General features: G+C 41.7%; 1 protein-coding gene across 2 annotated transcripts in view; it reads right to left on the bottom strand.

Annotated features, from left to right (window-relative positions):
* Positions 1-4,174: 4,174 nt before the first annotated feature.
* The window catches only part of BRF1 (BRF1 general transcription factor IIIB subunit), a gene marked incomplete at its 5' end in the record, with an annotated part of 165,170 nt that continues 146,471 nt past the window's right edge, over positions 4,175-22,873 (bottom strand). For both annotated transcript variants that reach the window (XM_082760963.1, XM_082760964.1), the window contains 3 exons: positions 4,175-4,350; positions 6,492-6,660; positions 9,407-9,458. In XM_082760963.1, coding sequence (XP_082617089.1) covers positions 4,313-4,350; positions 6,492-6,660; positions 9,407-9,458 — 259 coding nt within the window. In that variant the 3' untranslated portion in view covers positions 4,175-4,312. The remainder of the gene's footprint in view (positions 4,351-6,491; positions 6,661-9,406; positions 9,459-22,873) is intronic.

Here is a 22,873-nt window from a genome sequence, read left to right as displayed (position 1 = left end):
GAACCCAGTAAAATGTTGGCATGAGACATGCTTAATGTTGTACTGAAACTACTGGTAATTGCTCTACTATATGCTGAAATTTTGCAGTAAACACTCCTGAGGGCCCAGGAAGCTCCACTACCAGGAAACATAAAAGAAGCAAATACCCAAGTGCATAAAGGGTAGATGAGGATTTTGGCCTCCAAATTGTGGTGACCAGATGCTGATAAAATAACTAGATATTTAAGCCAGCGTACACCTTATTTATCAAGATACTGCTTTCAGAAACAAGCATTGGAACAGTTCCATTAAACACATACACTGTATATTTTTCCCACAGTCATTTAATTATATAGCTCGGTGTAAAACCTCGTCAGTGTTATGCAGTTTACAGAAAGTATCTACATTTATCAGCAGAACCGTATCTTGCAAAAAACACTTACCTGATTAGACTTGTCTCTGCTTTTAGAGACAAAAGACAGCTCTGAATTGCAAGCATTTTGTCCACTATCAACCAATCACGCAGCAATCAAAAATGAGCATTCATAAGAATGAAGACAAGAATCAGAAATCAGAAGGAAAGTATCATCAACGATGGGTTTTGCAAGGGTTTTACTTTTTATTTACAGCAAATATATTACAGTAAAAAAAGCTTGACATGGCTCATAGTGTGGTGTGTAAGGAAGATACATATGCTTACATCAAACAGGTTTAATTTCCTTGGCACTAACTGAACCAAATGCAAGGTTTCAACACAAAAATAAGAAACAGAACATTTATTAGGCAAAACTCTACATTAACTGTACACATCTGCGACTAGAGCTTCAACGCAATCCAAAGAATACAAACAAGCCATCAGGATGGCAAGAACTTTGTAGACGAACACATTTAACCCTCACGACAAGGTTGTCTGGCACCATTTAAAAGTTGCTGTACTGAACACAGTGATTTTAAAGAAATGTCATGGATGATTAAGACACTGAAAATGCACTCACCACAGTGAAGAATCCCCTTATTTTCTTTATTTCTTTTCTTTTTTATCCCCACAATAAAAGACTGTTAAAAGGCTGCACGGCAGACAAGCTGGATGCAACAGCTGGAGGGTTTTGCTTGTCAAGCAAAGTGACTTGCAACGAGACATGCTTCATGGAATAAAACCTATGATATACAGCTTGTATGGGTTCAAGGAAAAAAGAACGAGGAACAACAAATATTGAAGCCTTATAATCTCTCTTCATTATAATCAGAATCCTGAAAAAAGCAGGGTCCAAATTACTCCAAGAGAATACAGGCTCACTTACATACAACAAAATTGTCCAGATACATCAACAGTAGTAAACAGAGTTAATGCAGTGTTAATCTTTTTACATTTTAATGACTAGCTATAAAAACAGAAACTAGCATGTTCTAATCTGTTTACATTTCCTGAGCTTAGTTAAATCAAGAAGGAATGAACATTATAAAAGTCCCGGTAAGTCACCAATAAATTAAAAATATACATAACCACTATAGTTTAAGAAGCCTTAAAATGCTCAAGGTGAAGTCTCCCTACCCAATACCATGGCTTTTCCTTTAGGACTCCTGTACAGAAACTGTGCCATTAACTTCACCAGCAATATTGAGATGCTATGGATTTGCAGGTCCTTTTTTTGCTCTCCAAGTGCCCTTCTGGCAGACTATGTGATAGCCTTCTCTAATCAAATCACATGAGAGCATTCAAAAACAGCATTTTTTTTTTCCTCTCCTATATAGAGAAGCATCCTCTACTCCCAGTGCAGGAAGCAATGTTCTCAGCAGTGCAATGTGCTACTGAAATTCAAATTTACTAGCAGGAGTTATTTGAGTGGACTCTCAGCTCTCGCACATAATGTCACTACATTGGCAGCAGGTTTAGTATTCTTTCGGGGGAACAAACCAATGAAAATCTACACAGAAAACTGCAGGAAAGACCCTTAGCAATAAAGAACTCATCTTAGCGGTTTCTTTAAGAACCAACATTATGCATTTGAGAAAAGCACTCGACCTACATGAGTCATACGCATGTTTATTTATGCATGTTTATTTCCTGCATAGAGAATAATGTGTACCTTGGAATAAAACCCAGCTTTGAGAATATACTGAGAGCACGGGTATTTGTAATAGTGCTATTGGCAGATTAATTCAAACCCAAATGCTCAAACTCAGCTGTCTCAAAGACTTGCAGACCATGAACTTTGATAAAACAAACTACTTTTCTTTTTATTGTCTGCTTACAGCATGATTTTGAATTATGGTATAGATAAAAGAGAGGTAGAAAGGTTTATCTCCTCAATGTACTTTTTTTGTGCAGTATTTATAAAGTATCAGAAAAAAAATCTATCGCTTTTGGGTGAAAACACCAGCTGTTCCCCTAAGAATTACACGGAATCTCTTCTTTCCCACTGAAGTGCTGCGAACCAAGTAACTGATCTCTGGTTCAGAAGAGCTTTTCTTCCCATTAGCCTCACTACATCATTTTTGTTACCAAGTTCTGCTGTTAAGAGAAATCATTGCAGAAACGCTGCTACTCACTACTCAGAAATATCTAGCAGATACAACCTACTCAACAAACTACATTTACTAGCCAAAGAAAATCAAGTCTGCTCCTAACACAAGCACTTGCTCTTGCTCTATTTACACAATCTCTCTTATGCATGTTACTGAAAGGGACAGAAGAGGTATGGAAGGCCATATGGTCCTTCCCCTTGTTGGTGATGACCACAGGTACAAGCACCATCGGTCCTTTCCTCTGTCACTCTGATTTGGAGGAGCTACACAGCTTCCCAAGGCAGGTTCTTCTCCTGCCACTAGCCACCCAAGATGGCAGGAGAAGGAGAGGTGCTTTAATGATCAGTGCTCCTCAAAAATAGGAAGGATGAGCCGGCCAGGAAAGACAGCTTAACAGAAACCACGTTGGTAGGATGAACATTCATCTTTCCCCGGTAGAAGAGAAATCTACATTCGTGATTGTCTCAAGACAAGGGAGAGAGATAAAAACATCTTTGCACAAGCAGCTGCAGTCATCAAGACCAAAACCCAGAGTGCCATGATTCTCACACTGAGCTGAGAGCCTCAGGCCATGGCGGTGTCGGGTCAGAGGCGACAGGGTAGGATTTGGCTCCATCCCTGACCCCCTGTCCCACCGTTTTGCAAAGGCTGCTTTATCTGGATGAGAAGGACCTGCTGACATTTTGGGGCACATGCAGCTGGAGCTCCATGTAGCAGCGATTCAAGGGTGGGATTTGAGCCATGAGAGTCAGACTGCTGCATGGTGACCTTTAATTTACCCATAGAAAGTTAAATAAATTACATTAAATTAAATTCAGCCAAAGCAGATGCTAGCTTATTTATTAAAAAGCTCAGCTTTCTCTTGCTTTCAAGTGGTTTTAGAGCCAGGCAGCTCTGGGGAGCAGACCTGCACTCCAACTCAGTTGGACAGGAGCAGCTCTACAGAGGTGGCAAGAGTTACTCTCCTGCAGCAACATCAGCCACAACGAGACCTGGCTGTCCCTCAGGACTCCAAGCAAAGGTACGTGACACCAGCATTGTCTTCTGCTTTCCCTATACAATCCTTGCCTCACCCAGGATTTTTTCCTCCTTCCACATAAACATCTCACAGCATAAGACAACTATTCACTGCCACCGTTACCTTCTATTGTCATAACTTATAGAACATCTATGAATTGATTAAAATAAAGAAGTATTTACTTCATTTCAGAGAAACAGATACTGCCCTATGATATAAAACTTGTCATCAATTTTTGATAGGCTTGGGTATGGCAGCTTGCATACAATGACAGGGTCAAGTTTACAATAAAGATTGAAAATGTTTTCTTTCGGTTGTAGTATTGTAAGACAATTAATCCAAGTGTACTCAAATAATCAGCGGGTGGGCTTCTGGTTTTCACTTGTCCTTCTATCTGCCCTTCTATGCGCTCCCTTTCAACAGTGTGTGTAAAAGCAAAGTCACATAAATAAGAGATGTGTTGCTTCCAGCCACACATACTTTATACGCAGTCTATTTTGTCTCTTTTCTTGTGCTCTCTGGAAACACAACTCCCAGGAATTTCATTCTCAAACCATGATCTACCAAAATTAAAAAAAAATTCAAGTACAAACCCAAACTTAGTGCTGGGTTGTGGGTCAGTGTAAACTGGCCTGAGTCACTGCCAACCTGGAGTTCACTGTACTGAAGTAAGGATTGTTTGATGCCATTTGCTGACCATAGACAGCTTCTTTCACCATTCACGCACTTTGAAGATTGCAGACTTGCTGGGAACAAGAAACAGTCCATGTCCTTTAGAAGCAAATAGAACTAATAGCCATCATCGTCGTCCATATCACAGCCATAATCTGAAACACATAAGACAAAGGCATATAAAAATGCAAATATTCCAGGTAGATGGAGTATCCAACAAAAGTACTGTTACTTTCAGGTTGTTTTCCTGCTGTGTAACTAGATGGTAAGTTTTGCCCTAAGCAGGCATTCAAAAAAACATGTATTTTCTAGGGCTAAAGAAGTTCTTCCAATTCTTCCTCCACTAAATAAAATTATTTGTAAATATGTATGTGTAAATATTTCTTCTCACTTGTCACTGAGCCCTCACTTAGGGATATCTGGCACATGGATATGTGAAATACCTGGTTTAATTTAGAGGTTAAGGTGATCAAGCCTGATTGTCAGAAGTAATTTGGAACACGGCAGCTGAGAAGCAGCAGCATACATTTACAAGTAGGCATGATTCTCACTAGACATAGACACCAGTTAAAGAGCTGGCTTGTTTATATTATTCATAGATTTATAAGCTGAAACTGCAAGGGTTCAGAGATAGCTCAGAGTTCCCATCAACAACAAAATGAGTCTTGCAATGAATCGTGACCGATAGATCTGACTCAGATCTCCCACATTTACTTACTCCTACAGGAACAACTTAATTTTTTGCCCATTTTTTCAATCCAGTTCTGTTTTCTAAAACAATGCTGATTGCGAAGACTGCGTGTTTTGTGTGTCAGAAGGCATGTTTGTGTTTCTAATGCACTGATTTCTCTCCTACGTGCTTCCTGAAAAAAGTGAAACAGTGAACATTTTCTGTTGCAAAGTCAAACCAAAGGATAACTATTACATATGAGCATTCAGTAAAGTTAACCTTTATACTCCAAATTTAATACAGTGCAACATTTCATCCAAAGTCAAGCAAATGCTCCGAAGCAGAATTAAGTGTAATCTATAATAATTTGTGTAGAATGGGTGAAGTTCACCATTTGTAATTCCTGCACTTATTCCAGGCAGACAGGTCTAAAAGCCATGAAGAAAGCAGTTAGCAAGGAGTTATTTGTTCTGCTGAACAGCTCTGCACACCTGCATTTGAATTCTGGGAATACTCCTTTCCTTTTTATTTTTTTTAAACTCTGATTTTTCAGCTGCTGTCCAGACCAGACAGGGAGTAGTGGAATGTTCTCAGAATGGTTTAAAAATAGTAACATTTACAAAGAAAAAAAGCTCAGTGACCTTTATTCTATTTTTGTGGGGGTTTTATTAATAAACATGGACCCACCCTCCCCCACATGGGTGCCTTTTCTTGGGAACGTTATTCTAATAATAAATTCAGGCAACAAACTGTTTTTCCTGACATTCAGCAATTATTTTCCAGTGGAGAAATCAATTTAAAAGTAACACAGACTCTTATGAAATGTATACATACTGTCTATGAAAGCTAAATTAATAGTTCTGGAAAGATTTTTGGAGTAAATAAAATTTCAGTGGAAACCTTACTTACTCTCATCTTGCTTTTCCAAAATCCATAATCAGCCGCCCTTATTTAAAAAATATATATTTTAGTGTATTTTCAAACCTCAATTCCAAGGGGAAGTTTTTAATAAAGGATAAATGTGGATGTGTCCAGCTGCAAAAAACCACAATGGGAAGATACTGACTTTTCCTGTCAGTAGAGAAACCTAATTAAATGAGTGGCTTTGCTGGGTAACCCAAAGAAATTAGCACACATCTGTGTGCCATACAGCATGCCACACACTATCAATGTCATTTTTGTATTTGGAGAACTCCTTCTTCCTAACACTTACCCCAGAAATGGAGCGAGACGATTCTCTTTGCTTTGAGCTGGACAGCCAAGTCTGCAGGGTTCATGCACAATCATGAGGCAAGGAGCCCCAAGCACTGCTAACTGAGGGGTTGCTGACCCCTTAATTCCTCAGATTTGCTTTAATAAATAGAATTCTGAAGAACGCATAACATTGGTTCGTTCTTGAGAAGCCTTCTTAGCCTAAAGCTTGAGATGCAGAGCTTTCTCTGGAAGTCTCCAGGAAGGTCATGTTTCTGACGGGGGTGACTCCGGGCTTTTCTGCAGGAATGTGCTCTGCTTGGGACGAGCTGGGACAAGCAGGGGAACTCTGTCTGTCCCGAGCCCTGCAACAACGAACCTTGCAGCACAGGCAGAGAAATAACAGGCTGTGCTTTAGGCAACATCCCAACTCACCGTTTCCTCCCATTAACTGCAACGCGCTCATGCAGTGATCGTCATCTTCTTCTGCTTCCTCCTCTTCCACCTCTTCGTCAGGGTTATAAGCTACTGGGCCACTCTCCACTAGCACAGCTGCTGGTTTTGATAAGTCAGGGGCTTCTGCTTGTGCAGTTGGTAAGGTCACCTGCAAAAAAAAAGACAGGACAGCATTGCAGCCTTTCCTTTATTCAGTATTTGTATGTAATGTTAGCAGCTTCCAAGTGGGGCAGGAAAGCTGGAAGCCCACATCTAGTGCTACAGGCTAAACTATTCCAGGGAACATCCGAGTTGCTCAGTGAAATGTTGCCTGAATCCAAATCAGGAATAAACATTCACAGCTTTCACGTATTCCAGAGCCAGGCAACTGAAGTATCCAGAGACAGCAACAGCAGAACAGGAGCCTCTTGCAAGCACAAGGTAAGGAGAAATTTGGGAGTGAAGGCTCATCAGCAGAGCTCTGCAGGAAAACTTACAACCTTCTCATTGTGTTTGACTCATATCAGGCCTATTATACAGTAACAACATTATTGACACTTTAATGACAGCAGAAATGTACCCTTCAAATCAGAAAAAAAAAAAGACTATTAGTTTTGACAACTCTGGTTGGATTTATTTGGAGGCACAATGAATAAATGATGAATAATGATGAAAATGGTGATGAATAAATAGCACTCTTTAGACAGCACTTAATGCTATGGTAGAGCACTAGGTTGATAATACATATCAGCACCTGTAACATTACCTATGGGATTCATCAGAGTAATGAGCTCCAAGCTCTAATTGAGGAATTGGACACTGATGGGCCCATTCCAGCAGCTGCACCTGCCCAGATGCTCTAAGGTGAGGCAGGACAAAGCAGGGAGGATAAAAAAGAGTAGCAGAGCAAGGAGGCAGAGGTGAATTTGGAGCTGAAGGTAATGGTGTGTCCTGTTCACTACAGACTGATCTGGGAATGGGGCAGGCTCCAGCTCCAGCCCCTGCAGCGTGGGGGTGTGCTCTGCTATGCTCAGTGTGAGGCACTGCCTCCCCGTCTCATCCAGGGAAGGAACATCACAGCTTCGTAACGGGGCACTTCTCCACTCTGTTCTGTACTTTGGGGTTTGTACAAAAATGTCCTACAGGGCTCTAGGGTTAAATCACAGCACACAGCAATGTGCTGCTGCGATTCTGTTGGCATTAAGGTCTGACTTGCATGAAGCATTTATTTATAAATGTATTTACTTGTGATGAAGTGACCCCCAGAATCCTTCCAGTTCCAGGCGCGTTAGAGATACACCGTAACAGAAAGCCCCGGTACCAGAAAGCTGATGGGCTAATTACTCAAACATCAAAGCTGCTCCTAAGCTTGTCACATACCATGCCAGTCAACCTAAGGAATCTGCCAGAGATTTTCAAAGTCACCTAAGGGTCTGCTCCAATAGCTCATTAATAGGGCACAAGACACCCATTAATTTTAACAGAAAATCAAGTATTTAGGCATTCAGATCACTCAGAGACAGGTTTTCATGATCTTTTAATGCTCAAATTAATCATCTTATTTACAGGAACTTCCCTCCAGTTTATTTTAGATTTCCTACCACTGTTTTTGCCCATAGAGTGATCACACTGAGTCCAGCTACACTTTAGGTATAAGTAGAAATAGACACAACAGTTTGAGACGAATCAGCATCATAATGTCTATCATTTTTTTTGCTTAAAGTATCCATCTGCTCTGAAAAAGTGGCTGAATATAAAAGAGCTACAATTGAGTCATTATTTTTTTAAATTGCACCATGCTAATTAAAATGTGACCTTCTTCTAATTATCATGTCCACTTCCAGACTGCTATAGTTCTAAAAATGTGCAGGGTTTTCTAATGAGCATAGAGTAAGTGGAAATGTATTTCCCTAGGCAGGATATCAAACTGTTTCTGAAAATCAATGGGTTTTAGTAATTTTAAAAATAAGGCAGTCCAACAACACCTTTAAATAGAACTTCCTGGATTCTTCCAGACAACCTGGACGTCTGTTTGGCTTGTACCTTTCCATGGGCATACATCTTTCACGTAGGCATTGTGAAAGCCCAGTAGACTATCAAAGAATACTAGCATACTTTCAAAAGGGCACCAGTGTCACACACACATGGGAAAAGCAAGAATGCTTTCCTTTGGTATATTAGGAACAGGATTGTCAGATACATGGTAGGCAGTTCTTTTATCATCTGCAAAACACAGGTGTTTGTTTCGTACAGTGGAAGTACAATAGCAGAGGAAAGCTGTGATTGCTGTGACTGGTAACAATCACAACCCCCTCGTCCCAACATACACATTCACAAAGCCACCCAGGGAAGATTTCTGATGGTGGCCAGTTACCAGCACTAACTTTTCTATGGAAATATTACTTCCAAAGTAAACAAAACAGAGTAAGCCATGCTCTGTTGGGTACCTTGTCGGTTCATGTTTCCTCACCAGTCTCCTGAGGCAGACCCCAGGACCCCAGCCCTTTCCTTGAGCCCCCACCAGCTCCACAGAAGCAGCACTGCGTTGTCCCCCTTCTCTGGGGGTACGGTCCAAGTGATGAAAGAGGCACAAGCTCTGCCCTCTCCTACTGCTCCTACCCACTTGTTCAAACGTGCCCTTTCAGAGCTTGCAGGGAGTTTTCTCTTTTTCCTGTCTAACCAGGGATTATGAGGTTAAGGTTACTGGTGGGTAAGTAAGGGCAAATCCTGGTTAGAAGGCAAGTAACCTCAGCTTTGCAGTGTTTGCATTAAGCAGCTCCTGCTCTGATCACCGAGACAAGATTCTCCTTTCTTTTGCCCATATCTACCACATAACCTGAGCCAGGCTGAGAAATGCTTGTCACGATTTCCAGACTCTAACCATGCCACTACAAGAAGTGCTGGACTTTACATACCTCTTCGGTGGCAGCCTTTTTAGCTAGCTGTGTAGAAATCAAAGGTCTTAATCTGGAAAAAAAGGAAAGAAGAAACGGTGAACATCAGAAAAGATACACCACACACAAGAGTTTGACACACACATTATTCACTATCCAAACAACGAAAACACTTCACTAGAGTTATACTGTGCAATTACTTCTTTTAAGATACAAAACAAAGTTCACAGTGGATAGCCACATACTTCACAATAATTAATACACACATTCCCTTGTAAGCATCTGCCCCAATTCAGGATAATAAGAAAAAATGCCAATCAACAAGCTCAGTAGCAAAACTTCATCTCAGACTGCAGCTCCAGCTCATCCTGAAGGTCTGTAAAAGAGATGGCTTTATCACATATTACAAAAGTCAACAGACTCAAGGAAGTGATGAGGAAAAGAAGACCAACAACAGCAATGCTTCATCCCTCTGTTGCTGTCTGAATGTGTGGCCGCAGCACTTTGGAGCATAGCAAAACCTGCACCTGCAGGCTGTCTGCCAGAAAGCACCAGGGATGGACCCAGGGGGGCAGGTCACGCTTTTGGGCACAACAACAGATTTTTTGGAACAATGCAGACATGACAAAAATAAGCCACTTTCTGAATTGCCCGGCATTACTCTACTTCCCTTTAGTTGATGACATATGCAGGATACCAGTAAGATTACATACACAAGGATACCGTAATTATCACAAACTGAATTTTAACCTCCAGCTACAGAAACCATTATCAAGAACAAGGGGACTCTGCATACCTTGAATGAGAAGTGACAGAAATTGAACCGTAAACACTAAAAATACCCTGCAGCGGATACAAAAAGACCTGCATATTTGGGGAGAAAAGATGGATCAGCATTACTCTACAGCTAAGTGTTAAATATTGTTCTTTTCTGAAAAGCATTTCACAGCCGGTTGTCTCCTTAGTGCCATGAAGGCTGTTCTCAATCCATCATTTACTGTTGCTTTCTGGTCTCTCCTCCTCATCGAGACATACCCAGTCATGAAAAGGATGACTTGTTTTCTACAGAAACACTGCTCAGACAGCTCCTCAAGTTTGTCTTTTAACTAAATCTCCACAAACAACTTAATGAATACCAATTTATGTCTCTAGAGATACAGTCTTTTATGATAAGCAGTATCTTTCTTATTTTTCTATTAGTCATTCCTTCCTGTTAACACGCAGATACTGGTTGTTTTCCTACTTCTATATTTCAAATGATCAGCAGGAGGAAACAAAACCCCGGAGAATGAGCAGGGCAGACTTTAGATCATTATCTCTGATAGAGAAGGCAATATTAAAATACAAGACCCTGGCTAAGCTCCAAACATGGTCAGAAAATGGTCATCTCTGGAATGCTTCACAATACCTGAAGGGCATTTCAGCAACCAAAGCAGCCCAAGGTGACTCTTTACAATAGATCTAAATGAAAAGATGGCACAGGAACATTTCAGGAGCTGTACTACTGCACGGTCCAGAACAAATTATTCTGCTACAGATATTTCTTGTCATATTTCATGATTATCAAAAACTTCAAGAAAGAGATATTCTTGACCCACATAAATTATCTGTTACTTACAATTCCTGGCAGACTTCTGGGCTTAGAAAGAATGCATTTCAAGGTACACACAAACATCTCCCTACATGCCTGGCCTCCTCTTTTCTTTTTCTAATGTGAACCGTACAGTTTTCCCAAAATTTGAGACTACCTGTCAATCACTGCTTTCCAAAAGTCACCCTGTTTAGATGCTTACAAACATACAAATGCAGCGGTGTCAAAAGGTTAAGTAGCTGAAGGATGCTAATTATCAACCAGGTTGTATTTCATTGACATAACTGGGAAAAAAACAACAGGGGGAAGCAACGAAGGACCTTTATTTTAAACCACTAGTAGTGATTATTGTAATTAACATTGTACCAAAGATAGCAACTATTGCTTCATGCTACCAGAAGACTTCAGACCTCCCTAGAGCACTCTGAAATCTTTCCTTCCCCCCAATTAAAATCAAGCTGTTGAGTAAGACTCACAAGGTAATCAGAAACTGCTGACACTTCTTTTAGAGCAAATTATGCATGTGCTCACACAGTGAAGAAAACCATCACAGCTATAGGAAGCAGAAAGTAAACATTCCAGTTTAATTTTAATTAAAACGGTCACCGAATGAAAATAAAAAGATTCATGCTTATGAAAGGCCTATTTGCAAACTAATGCTAAATCCAGGAGCCCTTCCACACCATTTTTCAGCAGCGAGTGACTCTCACACCCATTCTGAAATTAAAGGTGTATTTCTGCTCCGTGATAATTGCTCACAAAGCGTACTTCTTCACTCCATTACTAGAAATATAGCGTTGTCATCCAATTTGGGTAATTCAGTTTCTCCCTCAGCATAGTATTTAATGCACCCAAAAGCACGGGGCTGGTCTCCCCCCTCGGCGAGCTGTGGCAACTTGCCACATGGGCTGAGCCCTGAAAAAAGCTAAAACCATCACAGAGAGAGAAAAACTTGTTTTCCATCTAAAATAATACCTTTCAATGCAATTAGATTAAAATAAAATGTTGATTTCTCTCCCTTGGCTCTCTCAGGTCTATGGAGAAGCCTATTACTGTACAAAACCATTCAGGAGGGTTTTATAGGGGCGCTTGGGTTTTGTTTTGTTTCTCAAATGCCCCGATGCCTTGACCTCCTTAAACCAGAGCAGCTGCTGCCACACCAGCCATATGGAGCAATAAATTACTGGCTGCCATGGCTACAGATACAGGATCCTTCTGCTGTCTGGCTGCACCACACAGGGTGGAAAGAAGTGCAGGATGTCCTCATGGAGAAGCACGACTGCTTTCGAGGTTGAGTCAGGTCTGAGTATTAAGGATCAAAAAAGCAGCTTGAAAAAACAGGTAACTGAAGCATCTTACCCAACTTTTAATGGGCATTACTCAATCTCATCTATAAAACGCTTTCAAGGTACACATGTGCACATAGACCTTATCTGTGAACAATTTTGTCCATTTAAGTCCACTTTGAATTCAGGGTTGCCAAGTCCCATAAATAAGCATCCTATCCTGCACCGAGATACAACCCCATATATGCTAAAGCAACCACAGCCTCTGTTTTCTCAGGGACATGGTTTAATAGCAGTAGACTTGGCAGTGCCGGGTTAACGGTTGGACTTGATGATCTTACAGGTCTTTTCCAACCTAAAAGATTCTATGATGCCATGATTTAAAATGTAATGTTGTGACTAGAGAGCAGTGGTGCCCCTGGCCTTCCCAAACATTTCAGTTATTGCTCACTAGTGATGCCAATTTCTGGTTTGGGGCACTCTCATTATGAACTCTGCAATTTAATACAGTACACTGTGGGAGGGAGTAACAAAACAAGCAACTTTCTGAACAGCAATACAATCTGTAAAAAGAGGGGAAAAAAAAGATTTCACACAGCCCTAAGTGTTATATCCACATTTCAAACTGCTTCGAAAATTATGCAGATCTACAAATGCTCATGTCAGCCAACACACTTAACACTGGAAGCATATAATCTTGACATGTTCCCGACAAAAACTAGTGGCACGGTACATGGCATCAGAGGCTGCTCCCCGCCGAATCTGCTCCGCTTGCGCTTCGCTCGCAGTTAAGATGTGCACGATAACATCTCGGTTTGTCCTCCAGCTTAACAATTTAAAAGAAGATTCGGTATAATAGCTTCTGACAGGGCTGAAGATCACACAGACTGAACTTTCAAAGTGAACAAATTCTCTGAAAAACAAGCTGGCTGTGACAAACAACTGTTTTTATTTTGCTTATTATTTAATAACAAAGGATTACACCGCACAGAACATAATGCAGAAGGCATACTACGAGGCAATAAAAGCAGCTAACTCACATCAGGCTGTGTGCCCACTGAAAAGGTTTATGATACTGTAACAATCTCCTCAGTGAAATCCTGAAAGTAATTTGGAAACTCACCCAAAGCTCTGTTTCTTACTGAATTTTAATTTAGTCCATCCAAGTAGGGAACATCTTATTGCTGCTTACCGCACATACTAATTTTATATGCAGACAAACCTAGGATATAGGATGGCAAGCAGAGATACAATGGGGCCCAGAGCCACAAGCCTGTGGTATAATTATGCAGGTCATCTAAGACAAATGCGTATAAAACCTATATAACCATACCACAGGCATTTCATATGTATGCCACTTCAGTGACAGAAAAAGCTATTTAGAAACGATTCATTGGGAGACCGGTCAGGTTCTTCGTGCTGGTTGAGATACTCCTCCCACCTGAGGCCAGATGGTTTTGCCTCAGGAAGTCAGTTTACCAGACATCTGCGTGAGAAGGAAATTAATATAAATGTTTATCCCGGCTAAAAGTGCCCTTTAATTAGGTACTGTCAATGTTATCCTTACCGGAAAGCTGGGAATTACCTCCCTGCGAGGCTTTAATGCTCTTATTGGAAACACAGCAGCAGCAGGAGATACGGACCCATCCTTCTACCATCAGCACCAGAGGGAAGAGAGACCCACTTGGGCAGGGTCCATGGCTCTTTTCCAGAAGATGAAACACAGACTGGAATCATGACCCCAATCCCACAGCACTTCAGGGTTTGCATACATATATAGAGCTGCAGGCCCACCGTCCTCTGCATCCTGTCATGGCTGTGAGCTGGGCCCTGACAGGAGCCATTCCCTTCCCCTGGAAGGGAAACCAAAGCCATGGCTGGTTGTGGCACTGATAAACGTCTGCCTGATGGCTTCTGAACAGGGACTAGGGTGTAAAGGCACACTGTGACACATCAGAAGTTCAGATACAGCCACAGAAATGTCAGCTCTACAGAAAGACAAAAGAGCTCTGATGCTCACACCTTGACACCATGTGTGCCTGAACGTGAGGCAGAGAGTTATTTTTGGCTTTCTGGAAGCCAGGCTGACCGGCCCTTAGCCCAACCCGGCTCAACAGCAGCACGAAGGCCTCAGGGATCTTCTCTGAATCACTCTTTCTAGTGATAGGGCCACGGAGACCTCAGCTAATGACCGAGACGCCAACCAAGAGCATGTCCTCACTGCAGTGACCTCAGCTCACACACACTAAGCTCCTTTGGAGCTGGCTAACCCAGCACTGCCAGCCATACCAAGAGGCTGACGGGGCATGAGGCAGGGTAAGAACCCTACCAGACACAACCAGGCACCTGGCAGCAAGATCAGGGTGCGCTGAGCACCGCCTGAGCCCAACGCCTGCAAGAACTCCGTCACCTACACCAAGGTAGCCAACGTCTTCCTGCTATTTCTGAGCATGCGACACCACACAAAGAGCCATTTTAAGGAACGAAAAAGCAAAGCTAAAGTGACAACAGAAACTGGAGCAAAATGAGAAATTGTTCCCACTTTTGATTCCTACTCAGTCCTCTTTAATGCTGGATCAGAGGAGCAGTGCTTTCATCAGCACAGCATCAGACAACGCGGCACCGAGAACATCCTCAGTGCTAATGAGATCGGCCTCTTCTAGCAAATACCCAGGCTTAAGTACCTAGGGACCAACAACTCATAGGAGTAAACCGGCAAAAAAATAAGAACCCCTATCACTGGCTACAGGAAACAGTTATCAGCAAAGAGATAAGCACCTACACCATTCACCAATACACTCCTGCATCTCTCTTGGAAAACAAGAACTTTGCTTTCAAGAAAAAAAAATGTACTTTGTTCACAAGTATAGTGAACTAAACACCCATTTCAGACTTTTCTGAGGGGGGTGGAGGTTACCAACACCTGCTGTTACTAACCCACCTCAGAGTGGGCAATATTCTTCTGCATAGCTGTAGCAATCATTCCTCATTTAGGTGCCGTAAAATGGCACCTTGTTATTCTTTCCACTAAAACAAAAGATTTTCAACAGCAAAAATGAAAAGAATGAAATCTAAAGCCACCTTATTGGGACCAAATGAAATTATACTACAGCAGCAGATCCAAAACAATCTCTGCACATATCAGATTCTAAAGGAAATTGCTGCAGACCATGGGAAATTACAATTGCTCCAGGACAAGAAAGGCTGACTGATCTAATATTTCTGGTTGACACACCTTCTTCCTGGGCTTGTCAATAAAGATCCTGATGAGCTCATCTCTCCACAGGTCAGGAAAATATTAGTTGAAAATATGCTATTCCTTTCACCAGGCAAATTTTTCCAGACGAAATGATGGCAGCGAGGCATATTTGCACCTTGCTGGGAAAAACTATTTAAAATAAGGAAGCTGTGAAGCATTTTAATGAAGGTAAATGATTAATCATGATGGTTTCAGTTAAGCAAGTCTAATGACAATGTCACTTTTAAGACACAAGCGTGAGACAACTCATGTGGTGACAATTCAAATACGTCCAACTATCTCATAGCATGGTCTTTCAAATGGTAACAGTGCAGAATGCATCTATTATAGCAGAAAGCACTATTATTAGCAGATAAGGCAAACATAAATCATTTTTAAATCATGCTTGGGACTACAGTAGCAGAAATGAAATTCAGAAAGTCAAACAAACCCATCATCTCAACAGAAACGTATTACTGAAAAGATCTCAGCAGTAGCACTGCCGTCTTTATTTCTGATACAAATGTATTTGCTAGACTCACAAAGGGAGGATTACAAATATTTGCTTTTGGACAGGTGTTTTGATCAATCTCAACCTCATAAAAACTGCTAATGAGGCAAAAGATGAAAAGAAAAACATCTTAGTAACCTGCAGCCTCTGTGAACAATCCGCTGAGACTGTTATACCCAAAGGTGCTGCCAGATTTATCATTAGATCTTCCTTGGTGACATTACAAGGACAAAAATCATGCTAGGCATAACACTAACTCACCACTTCCACTGCCTCTGACAACATATACCACTGTGCAAATTAAGTTTCTCTCATCAGATTACGCAGCCAAAACCAATATTTCAAAATTCAGGTAACTATAGATTCATCCAAGTAATCCATCAAGGAATAAAGATGGATGACAGATTTTTTTTTTCCTTGTGTCTGGTCTATTCTACATTAAAGAGCAGTTTCACTGCCAGCCATCTGGAAATCAATGTATTCCAAGCTTTATTTTATGATTACCAACATTCCCCTTCGTAACTCATTTCTAATTATAAGCAATAAATCATTCCCTCTTGCTTGTAATTTATAACAGCCAATTAAGGCAAACCTCTTATTTAAATAGCAAATCTAGCTTTAAAGCATCACGCATTCTGAGGTACGCACGGCACACATCTAATCAAGCAGATGAGTGGTAGATGACGATTTGACTTGGCTTTTGCAGCCAGGGAGGAGTCACAGAGGGAGGAACCTGCCCTGCTCGTGTGACCTAAGTATGCCAGGCCTTGCCAGAACCGAAGGCACGGGTCTTATCCGCCTGATTTAATGCAGAAGAGATTGACACGTTGTGAAACGTGAGCCAGTAGGCACCTCAGGGAAGTCTGGTGTGAAGACTTCCCTTGAACATACCAGGAACTGAATGAAAAGGCTGTAACAGGAGAAGAAGCTGTATGTTGGTCTAGGGGTAAGTTCTGGATGGTTTTTAGTTTGGTTTTTACAAAGGTAAAAGTACACAGCTGTAAATTTAATACTAAAACAAAACAAAACAAAAAAACTAAAGCAACTTTTCCTGTGAGAGCATTTGTTTGAGCTCTCACAAGCAGCCTGGCCTCCTCCTTGCAAGCCCAAGGACACCATCACGCACACCCATGCGCTCACCCCCTCGGTTATCTCTGTTGAACAAGATTTTGCACATTTTATCCTATAGCGTGGCACTTGGCACGAGCACAGCATTCACTTGAATGACTCCTCTCCATCCCTCACAGCCAGCAGAGGGTCAGGCAGAACAAGGCCATGAAACGGTCTGCAAAGAGAAGGCGTCACCAAATAAATCCGGATTGTTCCTTTGGGGAGAAGTCTTTAATGGTGATTTCCTACGACAACTCTTACTGACAGAAGAATTATCAAAGAAATGTACTGGAGGATTTCAGACGAGACAAAACAAGGTGGGTCCAAGAGCACTGGCAAGGACACTGAGACATTTTTAAATGTATTTGTTCTTCACTGTAGGTCTGAATAACAGGCATGTGAGAGCAAACACAAGAGAGAGGCATCTTATAAATAGCTCTGCTGGGATTTGTCTGCTAGGAAAAAAAAGAAAGAAAGAACTCTTGTCAGAAAAGTATTTGATATAATTTTGGATGCAGAATTTATTACATGAGAAACTGATCTCAGGAACGTGGAAGTGGTTCCCACTGAGATTTTATTTGGTCATCACACAGCTCAAGTCTGTTCCAGCTTCGCATCGTGTCATCTGGTAAGAGTTTACAGTAGGAATCGAGGGAACTGGATTTGGAAAAAATCCATCACAACTGACCTAAATCTGATCTGACCTGAATAATCAAACTAATACAAAATTCAAATACGGCTAGACAGAAGCAAGGAGAGATAATTCATTAGTGGCTGGAGTTCTTTCAAGAGTTTCCTTTCCTTATCCCCACACGAGGGTTATGCACCCCACCCTACTTTTCTTCCCAAAAAGCCATAATGTTAGAAGCTACCCTAGCATCTCCTTGTACCATTTGCTTTCCTTTTCAGACCCTGAAGGACGCGATGCCACAGCACCACCATGACACACAGCCTATGTGGTTATGCTGCCAACTTCACTTTATTCCTAAGAGCCAGAGCTGAAGGCATGCAGGTGCAGCAACATCTAGGCAAACACACAGCAAGTCCCCATAGACAGATCATTATTTATGTACACCTTGTACCGAGTGTTCAACAAATACTTTCGTGACTTTCAAGACTCCTTATCTTCTTTATAAAAGAGATCTAAGTATTATTTATTAATCTTCTCCAAACACAAAGCTCAAAGACATCTTAGCATCTGGTTTACGCTCTCAGTAGTGAGAATGAAGCACTTGGAAGAAAGCTCAAAAATCACTGGTTTGATGTTGGTGAAACTTGGACAGGACTTCTGGCAAAAACTTTGGATGAGGATGCAACAAAAAAGCCTATGCAAAAGTGTAAAGGGTGAGAGAAACAGAGACCAAAGCTCATACATTTCAGTTTGAAAATAAGGCATCATTCCTATTCTGCCTGTGGATGTATATCTTCCCCATACAAAGTTTTAAAAGCTTTATATAAACTATACTTCTAAGTAAGCTTGTAATTAGCTAGGGACAGGCTTGGCTCTAATTATAACTTGTAGAGACACACATTATGGAAATACCTAGCTAATAATCCTAGCGATGCTCTGCTGATGGCTCAAGTCAGGCTGGCATGTGACTGCCTTGTAACCACTGGAGTACTTTCTGTCTTGTGCAAACCAGCATCCCTAAGGAAGCCTGAAGGACCGGTCTGCCAGGTCTTCCTCCCAGCTGGATAATCCAGGCTTGGCTGCCATCAGTGATGTGATCTTCTGTGTGCCTGTGTCTGCCTTCCCTGCTCCGTACGGTGTGCTGTGGGATACCTGTTCTCACCTCACCAGGACATGCTGATACCAGAAGGACCCGGGAACCCGATCGATGTGGCCAATCTTGTGCCATTTCACCCACAGCATGTGCCCAGCACATCCTTCTCTCAGATACCAGCACACACTGCGAGCATGAGTCATAGATTAGTCTTTACAGCCTATTTCAAAGTTAAAATGAAGCTGATCTCACGTCTTACCTCAAAGCCAAAATCTCTAAAAACCAAACAAAAGCCCAACAAGACGTTCTGCTGCGACAGCATCACTCCAAGTCAAAGTCTCTGTAAATCTACAGGTTCATGCAGGTCTCTCACAACGTTGGATCCAATGTCTACTGAAACAATAATGGTCCAGAGACTAAACCGTACACTTTTATTCCAACCTTGGAAGCTACTTGCATGGCAATCTCTACTTGGGTCTAAGCATACATGTTTAATAAATTATAAATATGGTATGAATCACCGGGAAAACAGCCATTTACCAATGAACATGATACAAGTGTAAAAAAGGAGTTGCCACACACTGTAAGCCCTTGCTTACACATCCTATTATGTACTAATGAATCACTGAACTGGGTCCCAGAAGCTCTTCACATTATAAAAAGCCTGTCCCCTTAGCAATGCATTTGGTACAGACAAACAGAGCAGGGTAAAAATGTAGCCACATTTTCCTACGGAAAGAAAATTCTAAATGGAAGTGTTAATAAGGAAAACAAAACTAATTGCTGGTTTAAAATCTGTGTACAATATGTGCAATTCCCTTCAAGAGAGGAGGACACTGTTTCTAATGAAGGGAGCAGACAGTAATGTCTTCTCCATTGGCCTGGGGAAGCCCCATGCCACACAGCTCAAATTAAGTTTGCTTACCTGTTGAAAGGGAATCCTACATGGAAAGCAGATTTATTTTCATTTAGTAGTGGTTTGTTTTAATACAGCTTAATGCTAACCGATACGAATTAACCAACAGAAACCTCACTCAAACTGCAGGGGAGATGCCTCTCGCAGCCTCTTGCTCTGGTTTAACTGGATCAGTTGGAAAACCTCCCAGGTTAAGCCTGTGCTGGCCACAGTCAGGTGCATGGAGCTGCTCTGCGGTCACTCCGCTGGTCTGCTTGGGCCACCAGCCCCTCATTTGGCTCAGACAAAACCAGCTGAGTCAGCCTAAATAGATTTTTGCTACCTATTACCCTTTGAAATTGGTTAAAGGGGGCTTACAAAAGCAGGTCAGCCTGCAGATCTGAGGGCCACTGGGAAGGGGCTGAGATGGGCGGGCAGAGCACTCTGCCTTACAGAGCATCCAGATGGCTCCCGACACCTCCTCTCCCCCCGAACCCACACCTGAACGGGAGGAAGGCTGACCTCAATCGCAAGCATTTGGGAGGCCAAGCCTTCTGTAGCTGGGAACTGGTCCCTAAAGTTAATTCCTTAGCAAAGCAAAGCATGGCAAAATTCACTTGTAAGTATCTGTCCAAAAATCCTTACCCCACCTCATTTTTTACCCTTCCCTTTTAAAGAAGCTGTGGCCCCGGTGCTTAGGCCTTCAGTCACCAAAAATTGAGCTACTGAGAAGGGTCAGTGTAAAAGCAAGGCGAGCAGTGCGTGTTGCCGACCCAAGTCCACTTAACCGTGGCTAGAGGATTCATTAAAAAGAAAATAGCTGCAGCTTTCTGGCTCCATCCTAGGATTGCTCATGCACATCCTTAACTCTGTATACATGGAAATAGTGAAAGCTCTAACAGTTGTGGTTATCTTTCAGCAGTGTGCTCCCTCGGAAACGCACAACTAAAGACCAAATCAGGTCACCTGAGGAGGAACATGGATGCTGTGCAAGCTACCTTCCTATCACAGTTACTAAGATAGGGACTGCGAACAGTAAAAGGAGTTTAACTGACCGTGAAATGTGCCAATACTACAATAAATAGATACTTATACGCTGTCTTATTCATATAAAGTCCCTCCTTCCCATCCTATCATTCATATTTTGTCCCTGTATTCTGACAAGCTTTTCAGACAAGTGTTGACATACAGCAGATTTTAGTACAGCTGTAGTAAGAACGAGTAAAACATGAAGTAAACTTTATCCATCTCAACTAAATCCCCGCTCCTTCCTTTGTACCTTGGAGAGCTTGCAGCCTGAAAAAAACAATTGTACTGAACAGAGAAGACAGTGAATTCCCACTGTAGTTTAAATCCTTCTGCATACTAAGCTCTGTTTGAAGATCAATAAAAAATGTACTTTCAGGTTAATCTGCTGCACTTTGAACGTCTCGCATGGCAAAGGAAAATTTCACAGAAAACAACCCAATATTCCTCCAAGACCTGAGCTACTTCAAGTTAAGTGCTAGGAAGGATTGTGAGCCTTCGCATGCACAGACCCTTTCTAGCCTTTGTGCTGCTCGCATCCCTCTCCAAAGCCAAAGGGCTCCCCGCTGCACACAAAGAGGAGGCTGTTTGGGCTGAAGTCACAACTTCAAAGACCAGCAGCACAAAATTTGCCAACTTGCTTCGCCATTCAAGCAAATGTCAGCTGGAACAAAAGCACACCCAGGAAAGTTGTTACAGAATGCCACGCTGGGAAAATAATGCAAATTTGTATCGATGATCAACGTAGCTATAACTAAGTCTAACGAGCAACTTTGCCTTTGTTCTTTTCCATCACCACACTCGTTTTGTTCTGTGAGCTTGAAAAGGCATTTCTGAAGCATCAGTTAAGAAACGCTAGTTTAATAACAAAAAGAGAGCCCCTGCCCTCTCTTTTTTTTTTAATGTAAGTCCTGAAAGTGTCGAGTTTAGATTTCCTACATACTGTACTTGGTCAAAATATGCAACAAATGCCTAAGAAGTGCTTGACCTCAGTGTGACAACAGTCTGTACAGCCTCACTTGTAATACATGTCTGCCTTTCGGTTGTTTAATCTCCATACACTGCGTTTCCTTTATCAGCACTACAGCATCATTCCAGTTTGCCTGAGTTTTTTGTGTCTACAAAGTATCGTGGGAACATCACTCCTTGGCAACCTCACACTTGGGTTTTTTAGCATGACGCTACAGAGCTCGCTGTTACTTTGCTCGGTCGGTTAGCAAAATGTTACAACAAATAAATAGTTGCACAAAGTATTTTTTTTTTTAGTGCGATGTAATGTAAGTGCCATATTGTAATGTAAACACTTTTCAATGTGCCTTTTTTTATGGAAAAAGCTTTTTAGAGTAAACTGTTTTAAAGGAACTGAATCAAATTTAAACACTTGCATGATAGACTTACATTTGGAAATTAGTTTGGTAGCAATTTACGACCCTTTGACGTGAACTTTCACAGTCGTTCTTAGAGCAAGAATGCATTAGTTCAGAAGTGAAATGGTTTGGCCGCCCTCAATGGGAAAATTACAGCTGAAGCTCCTCAAAGGCTCTTGTTACCTCTAGGCTTTTGAATTTTAATACCTTATTTTAAAATCTTAATAGATGAACAAGAAAGAGGCATAAACCTCCAGTTTCTTCATGACCAAAATACATCCTTCTAGCACGAACCTGTCTCACACAAAGGTGTTAATTACCAACAATGGCAAAAAAAAAAGTTGATCCAACCAATACCAAATTTATTTACTGCCTCCACAACTTCCCACTGAGTTACAACATCCATGCAAGGAGTCTGAGCATTCAAATTCCCCATTCATTCATCTTGCCCAACACAAGTGGAAAACGCACACTTCAGAGCGGCATATGAGCAATGTGATGTTTTTACCAAATGGCAGCACCACGCAGAGAAGCCCGGAGCAGATTTCTCTCATCTCCCTACAAAAGAAATAGGTGGATGCCATTGAGCGAGTGCTGCCCCAGCAGTCGAACCCCGGGGTCCTGGCCCGTCAGCGCTCCTGGCAACATGAAAGCACATTTGGCAAAACCCCATTGGAACAGGCCTCGCTCATCTGCCTTATGCTGATCTTTGCAATACCCCGTGGCCCCTGCTAACAGAC

This window comes from Aythya marila, assembly GCF_965140915.1.
Source record: "Aythya marila genome assembly, chromosome: 5".
Lineage (NCBI taxonomy): Eukaryota > Metazoa > Chordata > Aves > Anseriformes > Anatidae > Aythya > Aythya marila.
This window is presented reverse-complemented; position numbering and strand designations above follow the sequence as displayed.